This window comes from Mercenaria mercenaria, chromosome 17 (assembly GCF_021730395.1).
Source record: "Mercenaria mercenaria strain notata chromosome 17, MADL_Memer_1, whole genome shotgun sequence".
Classification (NCBI taxonomy): domain Eukaryota; kingdom Metazoa; phylum Mollusca; class Bivalvia; order Venerida; family Veneridae; genus Mercenaria; species Mercenaria mercenaria.
Window position 1 is genome coordinate 1,353,954 of NC_069377.1, and position 15,915 is coordinate 1,369,868.

At 34.7% G+C, this 15,915-nt stretch overlaps 2 protein-coding genes across 2 annotated transcripts; one reads left to right on the plus strand and one right to left on the minus strand.

Moving 5' to 3' along the window:
- Window positions 1-339: 339 nt before the first annotated feature.
- LOC123535631 (tripartite motif-containing protein 66-like) lies at window positions 340-3,639 on the minus strand. Its single transcript, XM_045318356.2, has 2 exons — window positions 3,110-3,639; window positions 340-790 (listed from the first exon to the last, which is right to left on the minus strand). The coding sequence occupies exons 1-2, from the start codon at window positions 3,445-3,447 to the stop codon at window positions 364-366; spliced, it is 765 nt and encodes a 254-aa protein (XP_045174291.2). The 5' UTR covers window positions 3,448-3,639; the 3' UTR covers window positions 340-363.
- Window positions 3,640-7,620: 3,981 nt separating this feature from the next.
- Window positions 7,621-9,333, plus strand: LOC123537365 (uncharacterized). Its single transcript, XM_053528645.1, has one exon. The coding sequence runs from the start codon at window positions 7,621-7,623 to the stop codon at window positions 9,331-9,333; it is 1,713 nt and encodes a 570-aa protein (XP_053384620.1).
- Window positions 9,334-15,915: the final 6,582 nt, after the last annotated feature.

Consider the following 15,915-nt stretch of genomic DNA (forward strand, 5'->3'; position numbering starts at 1 on the left):
GCCCTGTGTCCGTCGTCAGTCGTCTGTCGTCATCATCAACAATTTGACTGTTAACACTCTAGAGGTCACAATTCTGAGCCAATCTTAATGAAACTTGGTCAGAATGTTACCCTCAATAAAATCTTGGATGAGATTGATATTGGGTCACCAGGTCAAATCAAAGGAAAAGCTTGTTAACACTCTAGAGGTCACAATTTTGGCCTAATCTTAATTAAACTTGGTCAGAATGTTACCCTCAATAAAATTTTGGACGAGTTTGATATTGGGTCATATGGGATCAAAAATTAGGTCACCAGGTCAAATCAAAGGAAAAGCTTGTTAACACTTTTTTGGGGAATCCTATTTGCATATCTGGTTCTTTTCTCAGACTTTGTTCAGCTTTACTGGTAGCTTTCTCAGTCTGTTAACACAGACAAACTCCTGTGCTTTATTTCCAGCAGACCTCTCCAGTTTCTTGTAGTATTGTACAAGGTCAACATTGAATGCCTCTGCTTCCTTGATTTGTTTGTGTAATACACTTTCAATCTTTTCATACTCTGCTTCAACCTCCTTTATGGAATTCTTTTCAAGTTTCTCAAGAAAAGCTTCCATTTCCTTTCTGACTTTTCTAATTGAATCAGTTGCCTCATTCTTGTGTTTCTTCAGCTCTCTTAATAGTTGCTCTTTTGACTTCTTTATATCCTCCATGGTTTTTTTCATGACATTTACTTTTGTTTTAGTTTCCCTTAAACTTGATTCCCTGTACAAATTGTCAATGTCCTCTGGAATTGATCGTATCTCTTGGCAAGCTCTGAAAAAGTAAAAATGTATACTTTCCTTGAACATTTTAAATCTGTAGTAGTTCTTGTGAGAATGGCAACAAAAAATTAAACAAAGTTAATAAACATGATACTATTTATAGGTTTACATGGAAAACAAACATATAAATTTGCTCTTTTTGTCTTTTGGATGGTTCATTGAAAATTTACCCATTTCACAAATAAAAGATCAAGCACAATGTCATAACAGTTTGTTTTTATGTTAAGAAAGGGAAAATAGATCAGTGCATTTTGTGCACATATTAGCAATAATGTACAACTGAACCTAGAATAAAGTTTAGTTTTAATCATTGCTAGAAAGTTCAAGAAACAAGAGGGCCATGATGGCCCTATATCGCTCACCTGTTATCATTGCACTTGAGGACAAGAAGGTCCTCAGAAAAAATATCTAAGTCCAAAGGACAGGAACAATAAAGGGAAGAAATTTAAATGAAAAGAAAAAAAAATCTTACAAGGTATAGATATGTCAAAATACACCTAAAAATTGGAGGTACCATCCATGTTGTACCACACAAAAGTGGTCTCGGTTTTTCTCTACGGCCAATAATAAAAAAGTTACTAAAAATAAGCTATTTATAGTATCGTAAAAGGGAAGTAATTAAAAAAAAATATTGTAAGTGAACAAAAGAAGGATCTGCCAAATAAATCTGTTGATATAAATGAAATTTCAGATCAGTATCTTCATTAGTTACGGAGATATACCCATTTTAATTTAAAATAAAGGGAGGTAATTTGACATAAAATCAGTTCATAGTTATCTACCCTGATTGTCTCAGTCAAACTAATAACAATAATGAAATTTCAAATTAGTCCTTTAAGTACTTACTGATATAAATCCATTTTGATCACAATCAGGGGAGGTAATCAGATATAAAATAACTCTGGAACCTACAGTTGGATCTGATTTGTCATGGAATCCAAGATTTATTGTTGTTGAAGACATTTTGGAAGTTTGTATCAAATAAAACCATAAATGAAGTCTCTATATGGCTGCAAAAGCCAAAATAGCCAATTTTGGACCTTTAAGGGGCCATAACTCTGGAACCCATGAAGGAATCTGGCCAGTTCAAGAAAGGAAGCAAGACCTTGTGGTGATACAAGTTGTGTGCAAGTTTGGTTAAACTCAAATCATAAATAAAGCTGCTATTGTGCAGACAAGGTCAAAATAGCTAATTTTGGCCCTTTCAGGGGCCATAACTCTGGAACCCATTATGGGATCTGGCCGGTTCAAGAAAGCAACCGAGATCTTATGGTGACACAAGTTTTGTGCAAGTTTAATTAAATTCAAATCATAAATGAAGCTGCTATTGTGCAGACAAGGTCAAAATAGCTAATTTTGGCCCTTTCAGAGGCCATAACTCTGGAACCCATAATAGAATCTCGCCAGTTAAACAAAGGAACCAAGATCTTATGGTGATACAAGTTGTGTGCAAGTTTGGTTAAACTCAAATCATAAATGAAGCTGCTATTGTGCAGACAAGGTCAAAATAGCTAATTTTGGCCCTTTCAGGGGCCATAACTCTGGAACCCATACTGGAATCTGGCCAGTTCAAGAAAGAAACCAGATCTTATGGTGATACAACTTGTGTGCCAGTTTGGTAAAAATCAAATCATAAATAAAGCTGCTATTGTGCAGACAAGGTCAAAACAGCTAATTTTGGCCCTTTCAGGGGCCATAACTCTATAACCCATAATGGGATCTGGCCAGTTCAAGAAAGGAACCGTGATCTTATGGTGATACAAGTTGTGTGCAAGTTTGGTTAAAATAAAATCATAAATGAAACCACTATCGTGCAGACAAGAAATTGTTGACGCACAAACGCACGCACGTACGGACGGACGGACGACAGACGAAGGGTAATCACAAAAGCTCACCTTGTCACTAAGTGACAGGTGAGCTAAAAAATGTTTGGATGTTTGTTTGTTGCAATAAAGTTACCAGGATACAAAATATATATCACTGGTGCATAATTTGTGCTATATCACTGGTCTATATTAATTCAGCTCTGCTGAGTGAAGTAAAAAAAAAAATCTTTGAAAACTGTTTTCTTATGTCATATGTAAAACATTTTCAGTAAACCAGATGAATCAGTTATAGTCATGAAATAGCCTGAAAATGACAAATACCATGAAGTTGTTGAATTCAATTTTTGCATATTTGCCGACAGTTGAACTGTAAATTCACAGAAAAATGAACTGTAAATTCATGGAAAAATGAACTGTAAATTCACGGAAAAATGAACTGTAATTTAATGGAAAAATGAACTGATCAATGAACTGATCAACATTACCTGTGATGTATAGCTACACAGCTAGCACATAAAACTTCATTATGGTTGGCACAGAACATGTCCAGTAATTTTGCCTTGTGTGTAGAACATCTCTCTGTAGGATAACTTGGCAGCTCAGCTACCTGTAAGCCATGAGAGCTGAAGTCAGCTTTATCCAGGATCTGGTGACCACTCATAGCAGGAAACATTTTGTGCGAGTCTGTGCATGATATGCAATAATAATCCTGACATTCTACACAATACTTTTCAGCATCTCTTCTTATGTTTTTCTTCGTGCATACACAGCATGTGAGTGTTATTATTTCATCTGACGCGTCTGTCTTTTCTTTAGTCGCCATTTTATCACTTTATAAAGTATAACTTCCTTCTTCAGTGACAGGAAAAATCAATATAATGTTAAGTTATACCAGCTAAATATAACCACATATAGTAGTTGCAACTTGACTGCGATGGTTGACCTTAGACTGGTTATTTATATCGATTGTTTCATTATAGAAGTATGGTATGCTTAGGTTTAAGCCATGTGTTTAAATAAATGAATGCAAAGATATGAAAGTGTTTAACGTACACTCCTTTTCAAAAATAGGTTGTGCCTCATTATATATTATAATACAAAGGTCAATTATCGCGGTCAAGTTGCGTCCACTATACCTTACAATAATTGCACAACTTTATGTTGGTTTACCTACTATCTTTCAGACAGATCGGGATATTAGGATAGCCTGTTTAGATAAAATATTAACTGTTTACTTTTAGATAAGTTTTAATTTCTTGTATAGTTGTACCAGATACTATCATCTGATTTAGTTATATGAATAAAGTGTCCAGTCCCTTCACCCATCACTTACTACATTGACAATGAGTGATAACTAATTTAACTAAAAAATTAAATGGAATAAATATTATTTTCCTAATTGTTACAAGTAGGCAATTTAGTGTATATTTTAAACTGGGCTTCAATAGTCACCTGAAGATAAAAAACAAAGCTGTATTTGGAAAAAAAAATGTGAGAAGATGACAGTTATTTTGAAATTATTGAAAGGAATTTAATGAAATTTGGTAAATGATAGATAGCATTAAGGAGAAATGCAATATGAAAAAAACAACAGTTTATGAAGAGTTTTTGGTGTATCTCCCCTTTTGTATCTAATTTTTTGTATATGAAATTGTAAAGATAAAATGTTTGCAGTCAAGGATTATTTGAACAATTATCAATGATTGGTTAAGATCATGTATATTCATTGTATCTTTTTATTTTTGTAACATAAATCTAGTAAGACTATCTGTTGAAATAGATTCATACATGTACATGTACATTACTACATGTATATGTAACATGATGTAGTGAAGTCTTGAGTCAGTCAAATTCTTGTATGCTGTATAATTTTATGACAGAATTCACTATATTTCATGTACTTTCATGTACTTTTTTAGAAATCTTTATCATTTTTATATCCTTAGTAGTTTGTAAATGTTAACAGTGTTGAAATGATAAAACATGTGTTAATTTATGGTAATTAGTTAAGTTGCGTCAGCTGAGCTCCAAAGTAATAAGTCAGTGACCCTGTATTGACAGAATCCCTATCTTATGTGACCTTTTTAATGCTGGTCCTTTTCAAGGTGACATGACAGGTCTGACTGTAATCAGCAACTAAAGTATTGGGAATTTTACCCTACAATTTTTAGCTTGAATATACAACCGGTAAGTATGGAGAGCTGTCCTACATGATGCGGTGTCGGCGCCCTTCCGTTTCCGCACCTTGGTTAAAATTTTGATGCACTTTCTCTTTGTCTCTGTGTAATATCTTAATGGATTTGTTTCATTCAAACGTAAAATAGTTATTCCTCATCATCACCCACATCATATGATGCAAGGGCCATTACTCTTGCACCAATATTTTATGAATTATTCCCCTTTATAACTGTTTATGTGCCAGGTGTAGGCTGCATTTTTCAGTGCTCTCAAATATTGATAGTTTTCTGACATTTATACTTTGTTCAGAATTCTGAAAATTGGATATATTGGATATCGTCTAGTCATGGTTGGAGTGTTGTAAACTTAAGGTGAATCATAATTGTGATTTTGAAGTTATTTTGATTTTTAAAAAATCATTATTGCAATTAAATTGCCAAACTTTCATATATCAGCATAGCCTGCAGCAATAATGTGTAATGGTTACTGACCTAGTAGGAGGTATTCCTGAATATGAAAAACCTGCGCACGTGAGAAACGTGAAAACCGAGAGCACGTAGCGCTCGAGGTGTTTATCGTTTTTCACGTGCGCAGGTTTTTCATATTCAGGAATACTGAACTATGAGGTCAGTATAAACTGACTTACACAACTGCGGAAAACAACGCACATGTTATCATGTCTTTCAAAGAATACGATTCGGATCACAGGCTCTGGACATTTTCGGTGAGCATGAAGCCAACAAAATTTTTCTGACACAGAATACGTACAGGTAAATTGGTATAGCTAATTCATGCATACTTCTAGGGCTGTCAGCTATTTTGAAATGTTTGAATCGGGTGGGTGGGGAACATGATATTATTTCTGAGGAATTTCAAAGTAACTGTAAAAAACAAATTTTATTCCAGTGTAACAATACGTTAAACACTCTTTCTTCAATAACAAGTCTAAAGTTGGAAATGTTGTCAGTATGTTCTATGTCATCAAGCATAAATGCGAAAAGCTAAACCATACATAATAAAGCTGAAAACCTCTGTATTTGAGCTAAGCGCTAAGTTTTTATTTCCATATATTACTTTTCTAAAATCACGTCTACAATTAACCACATGTCGGCAAAATATGTCATTTTTGTGCTCATGCTTTTAACATTAAAGAAGTCCGTACTATATGGTGTGTGAGAAGGGCCTTGAGCGCTTACGTGGAGCGCAATGACACGGAGTTTGCTGCTCACATAAATATACATATAACTTTACCATAAATATAAATATAAAAAAAAATATCATCAGATTCACAGAAAAGATGTTTTATTTAAAATGTTAACAAGGAACAGAAATTATTTGGTCATTGTATACAAATGTTCTACTGTTCTGGGTAAATGTGACCTTGACCTTTGACCTATAGACCTTAAAATAAATAGAGGTCATCTGCTGGTCATGATCAACCACCCTATTAAGTTTCATTATCCCAAGCCTAAGCGTTCTTGAGTTATCATCATAAAACCATTTAAATATTCTGGGTCACTGTGACCTTGACCTTTGACATACTTACCTCAACATCAATAGGGGTCATCTGCTTATCATGATCAGCCTCCCTATCAAGTTTCGTTATCCTAGGCCCAAGCGTTCTCAAGTTATCGTCCGTAAACTGTTTAACTGTTCTGGGTCACTATAAACTTGACCTTTGACCTACTGACCTCAAAATCAATAGGAGTCATATGTTAGTCATGAGAAACCTCCCTATAAATTTTGATGATGCTAGGCCTAAGCGTTCTTGAGTTATCATTCAGAAACTGTTTTACTGTTCAGAGTCACTGTGACCTTGATCTCTGACCTACTGATCTCAAAATTGATAGAAGTCATCTGCTGGTTATGACCAATCTCCCTAGGGGTCATCGATAGGGGTCATCTACTGGTCAAAATCAAACTCCCGGTCAACTTTCATGATCCTAGGCCAGAGCACTCTTGAGTTAAATGTTCCATGTCACTGTGACCGTGACCTTTGTCCTATTGATCTCAAAATCAAGAGTCATTTGCTGGTCATAACCAACCTTCTTGTCAATTTTCATGATCCTAGGCTTACGCGTTCTTGTTTTTTTATCCGGAAATGGATTGGTCTACATACTGACAGACCGAGCGACAGACATCTGCAAAACAATATACCCCTCATACTTGTAAGGGGGGCATAACAATGGGAGATGATAATTAATAACAGAAAAATGACAATCACATCAGCTTACTGCAGTGTGTTTAAAGAGCCATAATGACTTTGTTTATCTTATGACTGCTACACAACTATTCTTACAGATATAAAACATATCAATCTTTTGTTAAATTTTATGTTCATTTATTCATTTCTCAATGACAAGGGTTTGAATATTTAATTCATAGTAGAAATTATTATTGAATCCTGTTCATTATTAGCTCCCTTTATGGTTCTGGACCATTTAAATTCATGTGCAATATTGAAAGTAGTGCTTTTCTAACCATGAAAATATGCAAACCTTCTATTTAGACGATTGCTTTTTTGTTATTCTATAAAATCTAAAGCCTTATAAGACTTTAAGTGAGTTAAAATTTTAACCGATTTGTCTTATCACAATGACACACAATTGTGTCCTGTGTTTTGACACACATAAAAATAAAAGTAAATAAACCTGATAACAGTGATAAATCAGACCCGTGATTGTATTGATACTGGTTCTCTGACATTGCTGGATTTTGTGTGTAAATATTTCTTACATAAAATAAAAACTAAAACATACTGACCTTATAATATACAGGCACAAAGGATTAATAAAATTTATGTAAACTGTTAACAAAAATGGCAGTGTCAGGACGTAAACTTCCAGATTTTCAATCCTCAGTTTCAAAAGGTTCAGCAGAGGATTTTAACCACGGGTGTGATCCCTGTTTGATTGATGGTCAACATGAAGATGCACATGGTTATTGTGTAGACTGCAAGGAATATCTTTGCAAAAACTGCTTTAAATTTCATCAAAGAACCAAGGCTTTAAATCACCATCAACTGCTGGACAAAACTAACATAGATGAATACAAATCTTCTTCAACAACGTCTCAAGTATGCACTGAAAAATGTACAAGACATACTAACGAGGTAATCAAGTTCTTTTGTCCTGAACACAAGGCACTTGGTTGTCCTGACTGCATGATCATGGACCATAGGACATGTGAGATTGACTATATACCAGATAACTGTGCAGGTATAGGGGACAGTGAAGAATACAAGGGGACAATGTGGCTGTTAAATCAAAAGTTGAAAGAAATAGATTCCGTAATCAAAAAGGCAACAGTCAGGGATAAGGAGATTGATGTTTGCTATGACAACCTCATCCAGGAAATTGTCAAATTCCGAAAAGAAATAAATGATCGCTTAGACCAACTGCAAAAACAAATCGAGAAAGAGGCTGACAGAAAGAAATCTGATGACAAACAAGTCATCAAAAAAGCGCTTCAAACATGTACAAATGTTTCTGCCGATATGAACAAACTTCAGTCAAATTTAAGTTCTAACAATCAATCAAAACAGAATGGGCAACTTTACATCAACATTAAACAAGCTCAATCCAACTTGAAGTCAGATGAAATAGAGAAGGCTGAAGAAACTTTAGGAAAGACAAACATGCAATACACCTTTGAACGTAACAAAAACTTAGAAGATACATGTATACTGTTCAAACCAAATATTCTTGGTAGCCTCAACCTATCAAACAACCTAGTCATGCCACGAAAGGAAGTTGACAGGATTATCGGAAAAGAAGATATAAATGTAAGAACAAAGTCAGATACTGATGAATGCCATATTACAGGATGTGCTGTCTTGTCCTCTAACAAACTGGTGCTGGCTGATTACAATATCAGCAAGCTTAAAGTTGTAGACTTACAGAGTAAAACTGTGACAGAAGAGAAAACACTTGACTCCAGCCCATGGGACATTGCTAAAATGCCTAGGGACCAGATTGCTGTGACATTGCCACATAACAGGATGGTTATCATAATAAAAGCAGCCAGTAACCTGTCAATTGTCCACAGGATTCCAGTTAAATCTAACTGCTATGGTATAACTTATCATCAAGATCATCTCTATGTTGTTTGTTTGAACTCTAACAGTGTACTGGTACTGGATACACAAGGCACTGTCTGGTACATGATCTCACTGAATAATGATATATTTCTGGATCCACAGTATATTGTGGTAAGTGAGGATTCTAAACATATCTATATCAGTGACACTAGTAGCCACTGTATAGTCAGTATAACATTACAAGGTGATGTATCGACTGTATACAAACACAGGAAACTTTTTAAACCATGGGGAATGTTGATGTTAGATGATGGATCATTGCTGGTGTGTAGCTACTACACTGCCACCATTCATCATATATCAGGAGACTTGAAGAAAGGTCAGATAATGATAGATAGTCCATTCCTATGTTCTATATGCTACAGTCATCATCATGATGAAGTCTATATTGGCTGCTATGGTAATCATCTGAAGAGTTACAGTTTGAAATAGGATGTAAATATCTACTGCAGTTCCTGAGTACGAAAATCAACTTGCTCATACACTTAATTTTCGTAATAATTATTATGTGCTTTGTTAACACAATGAGAAAAGGTGTCTACTTTGGTCATACATATCATCAGGTGTAAATAAATATTGTACTGAAACATTTCTATAAACAATGACAAAGAAATGTTTTCTCATTTCAAATTAGAATTTCAGAAACAATATTTCAGAAATTGTATTCTGTTTCTATCATATTGCTGAAACTTTTTTTTTCATAGGTTTTCTAGAAACCATTAAACAAGATCTACTTTAGTAAACATACTATAGGCAAAACATTCCTTTATCATAGTAAATAGCATCATATTATATCATTGACTTTTATCTTTTTAAACTTTACTTGAGAATAAACACAAGAAACTATAAAAAAGCAGTTTCATAAACCAATATGGACTATAATATGCATTACAGAAACGAGCGTGTCATATCATTTTAGGTCCAGAATATAGAGATTTTAACCAGGCATTATGTTCTCTATCAATACAGCGATTTGATCAGCGTCTTTTTTATAAAAAGACCTGTTTTAAGTATAAAATCGCGAATAATTTACATCCCAATTATATTTGTGAAATGTACATGCAAAAGCCCCAAGTAAATGATACTTCTTTTACTTTGTGATCAAACAGAAACAAGATTTTTTGTATACTAAATACGCACACAGAATTGTTTAAACATAGTATGCTATATTCTGGTCCAATTATTTGGAACTGTTTAGATGGAAGTTAAATCTGCTCGTTCATTACAATGCTTTAAATCATCATGTCTCAACTGGATGAAAATTACATAAACTATTACCTTTTTGTTTTCTGATATGTATTTGTTTTATTTTCTTATGTACATGCCTTTGTATTTTCAATGTACTCATGTTTATTATGCATTATGTTCTGTATATACATGTGTTTTCTTCTTGAGAGGGCCGCATGGAAGACTAGCATCAGCTAAATGAGCTACCCTCTATAAATAAAGAATTTACTTACTTTACTTACTTACTAATCTATAAATATTCTGTATGGTCATGTGAAACAGTTGCCAATCATTTGTCAATGACTGAAAAATAAGAGAATAAAGTTTTATACTGAAACTAAAAACAATAATTTTTATACATCAATACTGCATAATTCCATGTGTAAACTCCAATTTTCATGTGACTGTGATATGTTTTATCAGTATTTAGCAGAACAGGTATATCAATATTTATCAGAAATAAACATTATTATATCTCTTTAAGGTTGTAGCTGTTGTTTTATTTCGGTTTATATTCGTCTTAGTTCAGTAAAGACTCTGAAAACAAGAAGTTACTGTCAATTTGACAGATGAAAAAAAAAATGAGCCCAAAACCATTATCATGCTTGATACGACTGATTCTGCCTTTGCAACCAGTGTAAATCTGCAGTCTGATCAGGATCTGCACTCTTGTTCAACATTCAGGCATTATCTTTTTGATAAGCATCCCTTTTAACAGTTAATGGTACTGTCCAAATTGAAAGATGGACAAGTTCATTACAGAAATTTAGCAGAGTAAGGGTTAAGTCCTTTAATACATTCCACCAGCCATAACAGTAGACTAGAATGTTTTCAGCTGCAAAACCTAGTCAAAAAGTAATGACCCCCCCCCCCCCCCCCCAATGATCGAGCTCAAATAAAGTTTGGTACAGGGCATGCAACCACAATAATATAACACATAAAAGAATCAACTGCACTGTCAGATATTACTGTGTTAATTTCAGCAAAAACAGCTGTGTTGGGAATTAATTCATGGACTGGCCAGACAAGAAAATTGACTTCTAAGTATGACCATGACCTTTTACCAAAGGGTCTGAAATATGCATTTGTATCTTTGCATACAAAAGTTACTTGTTTGCTCCGGGTTTAGCATAGTTTTTCAACAGTATTTCAGTTAAGTAAAGCAGTCAGATAACAAGCCTTGGTTTCAGTTAAACATGTGAAGCCTGAAAATCTACTTTCCATATTAGGAATTTCTGACAATCAAAACCCTGAAATCAAGATCAGTCCAGACCGGGTTAACTAAAATCCCTTACTTGTGTACCAATTTAACCTGTTGTCACACATGAATCTGAGGTGCAGGACGAAATGACTTCAGGCACAATGTCTTTATCAAATCGTAGTGGAGAACATACAACTTACCAAAGGATAAAGCTCACAATCACATGATCCCTACAAATATCTGTGCTCTTCCTACTGAGGTAACTAGTGGTGAGATGTGGGGTTGGGAAGGGGGTGGGGCAGGGTTTCTACAAAATTTACAGATCAGACAAGAAAAATCACCTAACATGCTTGACATCTTAATATGACCTTGATCCAACACACTGTCTGATTATTGTGAATGTTTGCGTCAAATTAAGAAATGTATCTAAATATCCACTAATGTAAGCAAAAGTTGAAGATCTGACAAGAAAAAAAAACCCTTGACCTTAGGGGTATTGATTTAAGTTTTGTAAACAAAATCTTATCTAGGTGCGGCAAATGTTTGTGTCACTGCAACAAAACTTTTAAGTCCTTTATACACATTTCTACTAAATCAAGGGCAATAACTCTGACCCTAATTAGTGGTATCTAATCCCAACATAAAACTAGAGGGTCAATTACCCTAAAGTGCTCCGTGACCTGTGTAAAATGCTTCAAGTGTGTTCATATAACGCAATGGTACAAGTACAGAGTCACATTTCACACTCCCATGTGTGGTCATTTTTTACCCTAGGGCAATATTTTGAACAATTATGGTACAGAATCGAAGCGTAATATCAAGGCTCTTGGTGTCATGGCTTCAGAAAAGCCTTTAATATACACATGTTACACTCAGGAGCTTATCCTGTTTTCACCCTAGGGCAATAATTTGAATAATTATAACAGACATTTAAACCCTGATATTGCATGCCAAATAAGACTTTAGCTATAATGGATTTAGAGAAAAAGATATTCAAACTTCCTTTTATATACATGTCATACACATGGGCATGGTCATTTTTGAACAACAATTAGGACAATAATTTGAACAAATATGGTAAAGAGTCAAACTCTTATGTCAGTGCCAAATATCAAAGCTCTAGCTATTATGACTTAAAAGAAGAAAATTTTCAATGTTGCTTATACATCAGCATAAAGTATTTACATTTCACAGCCAGGGACGTGGTCATTTTTTTACCCTAGAGCAATAATAATTAATTTGAACCTTGTGCTCTGGTTTGCTAAAACAAAGAAGTATAAAATACACAGAATGGCAACTGGCTGTAATCTCGCGTCCGAGCGTGATTCGGCGCTATCTTAGTGAAGCGAGCATGGAGTTGCAATTTGTACCTTTAAAACTACACGTAAAATACATGTTAGCGTCTAAAACAACATTTGTTTAATATGAAATAGTCTTAAGCACAAAATACACTTTTTCTTACTTTCAAAAAAGCGTGGTCATACGATGATAATTAATAATTGACAGTGTCATATCTTTCACATACAAAATGGCGCATGGAGAACTTCTGGTAACGAGATCTCGTTTGCAGCCGCGGGATGTTGGCGAGATTTGCTCTATCTGCCTTTCAAGTTGCCGATCTATTTATTTTTATAACTCTTTGGCTAAAACAAACTAGAACTTCACATTTTGGGCTTCGGGAATGATTCAAAAATGATTTCAAACTGTAAAATAATTGAAATACTTTATTACGTGATATTCTCAAAAACAAAAACATGCATGAATAGGAGACAGAGGTAAGACTACATGCCCCACATTATGATGGGGGCATGATAACAGCTGCAGGACAGCAATGCTCAACTTTTCAAGTTAACTGAAGGAACATGAAATTTATAGTTATAAAATGGACATAATTTTGTAAAACAGCTATGGAACCTGTACAAGCTTTGTAAGCTAAAAACGGTGAATAAGTGTGTGAAATATTAATTCATTCCCATTAAAGGGTACTAATACACAAGCTAATATACAAAGACTTAACCAAAATTGCTAAACTGAATAAGGGGCATAATTTTGTGAGAAAAAAAAACACACAAAAGAATGTAACAGGGTTATGGAGCCTGTTCAACGCAAGTCAAGCGTGTGAAGTTAAGTACATTCCCATATGTGATAACTGAAACACCAGATACCAAACAGAAATTTATCTATTTTTTTTTTTCTTTTGAATATTCTGAATATTTGGTCAACCTTCCAGACGAATATTCAAATATCACATCATTAACTGATAATAAAGCTGAAAAACGTATCAATGTGCTTATCATACACTAGTCAATGACTCACATAATTTCTATTTTCTATTACACCAACTGTATTAATTCAGATATTTAACAAATTAACACTAACTTGAATTGTTTTCGTTTTGTTTGTTTTTTGTTTTTGGTTTAACGCCGTTTTTCAACAGTATTTCAGTTATGTAACGGCGGGCAGTTAGCCTAACCAGTGTTTCTGGATTCTGTACCAGCACAAACCTATTCTCCACAAGTAACTGCCAACTTCCCACATGAATTATCAGAGGTGGAGGACGAATAATTTCAGACACAATGTCTTTTAACAAATCGTCATGGAGAACATATGCCCCACCCGGGGATCGAATTGGACCCCCCCCCCCACCACCCCCGATCAGTAGACCAACGCTCTCCCTACTGAGCTGAGCAGACTGGCTTAATTGTTTTCGTAGCTTGTTCGTTATTTTTAATATAATATATTCATAATGATCTATTGATGACCAAATATTGGAAGGTTGACCGAATATGAATACCAACAATGCTATTCGTTTCTATCTCTAATTAGAACCATTGTAACAAACATAAATAGAGCCCCTTGCCAGAACATTTGATGTAATTTTGATCAGTAATTTCACACAAGAGCACCGCCTTGCGGGTGCTGAAGCTCATCCGATTTTTTTTGTGTAATAGAAAAATTGTCCTACGCCTGATTTTCTAAGTCCAAAAAGGGCCATAACTCTTTTAAAAAGCAGGATGGAGTTATGTTTCTTGATGTACATAGTCAGCCTATGATGGTGAAGAACTGTTGCAAGTTCAAAGCAATAGCTTGAATAGTTTAGGAGAAAAGCTGACCTAAACATTAAACTCAAACAATAAATCTGATATTTTCTAAGTCCAAAAGGGGCCATAAGTCTTGCAAAAAGCAAGAAAGAGTTATGTTTCTTGCTGTACATGGTCAGCTTATGATGGTGAACAAGTGTTGCAAGTTTTAAAGCAATAGCTTTGATAGTTTATGAGAAAAACTGACTCAAACATATTGCTTAACCAAGAAAACTGATTTTCTAAGTCCAAAAGGGGCAATACTTCTTGAAAAAAATCAAGATGGAGTACAGGGTCAGCTATTGATGGTGAACAAGTGTTGCAAGTTCCAAACCAATAGCTTTGATAGTTTAGAAGAAAAGCTGACCTAAACATAGAACTTAACCAGGCAACGCCAACGCCGACGCCGATCAAGTGATGACAATAACTCGTCATTTTTTTTTCAAAATCAGATGAGCTAAAAAAATTATGTATATTCTGCATTATTTTGATTCTGCGCATTAACTAGTGTGAAAATTTATATTGAGTGATAATCAGTCATGAACCACCGTTAAACTTACCAGCAATAATGGAATTTTTTTATCGGAAATGCATTATGGGATATTATGGCATGCTTTTAAACTTTAGGTAAGAAGACGCTTAAGATAGCAAGAGGGCCATAAAGGCCCTATATCGCTCACCTGACCTATTGACCTAAAGATCATCAAGATAGTTTCATAAAGATATGGTCATAAATGTGGCCTCTAAAGTGTTAACTAACATTTTCTTTAATTTGACCTGGTGACCTAGTTTTTGACCCCACATGACTCAGATTCGAACTTGACCTAAAGATCATCAAGACTAACATTCTGACTAAGTTTCATGAAGATATGATCATAAATGTGGCCTCTAGAGTGTTAACTCGCTTTTCCTTTGATTTGACCTTGTGACCTACTTTTTGAACCTACATGACCCAGATTCGAACTGGACTTTCAGATCATGATTAACATTCTGACCAAGTGTCATGAAGATCTAGTCATAAATGTGGCCTCTAGAGTGTTAACTAGCTATTCCTTTGATTTGACCTTGTGACCTAGTTTTTGACCCTACATGACCCAGATTCGAACTGGACTTTAAGATTATTATGATTAACATTCTGACCAAGTTTCATCAAGATGTAATTATAAATGTGGCCTCTAGAGTGTTAACAAGCTTTTCCTTTGATTTGACCTGGTGACCTAGATTTTGATCCCAGATGACCCAACATCAAACTCATCCAAGATTTTATTGAGGGTAACATGCTGACCAAGCTTCATTAAGATTAGGCCAAAATTGTGACCTCTAGTGTGTTAACAACCTTTTCCTTTGATTTGACCCGGTGACCTACTTTTTAATCCCAGATGACTCAATATCAAACTTGTCCAAGATTTCATTGAGGGTAACATTCTGACCAAGTTTCATTATGATTGGGTCAAAATTTTGACCTCTGGATTGTTAACAAACTTTTCCTTTGATTTAACCCGGTGA

Excerpts from the sequence above, each read along its gene's own strand:
- LOC123535631 (XM_045318356.2), bottom strand. The coding sequence starts at position 3,447 with ATGGCGACTAAAGAAAAGACAGACGCGTCAGATGAAATAATAACACTC. Across the intron at positions 791-3,109 it reads TGTGTAGCTATACATCACAG|AGCTTGCCAAGAGATACGAT; the intron begins GTAATGTTGATC and ends TTACTTTTTCAG.
- LOC123537365 (XM_053528645.1), top strand. The coding sequence starts at position 7,621 with ATGGCAGTGTCAGGACGTAAACTTCCAGATTTTCAATCCTCAGTTTCA.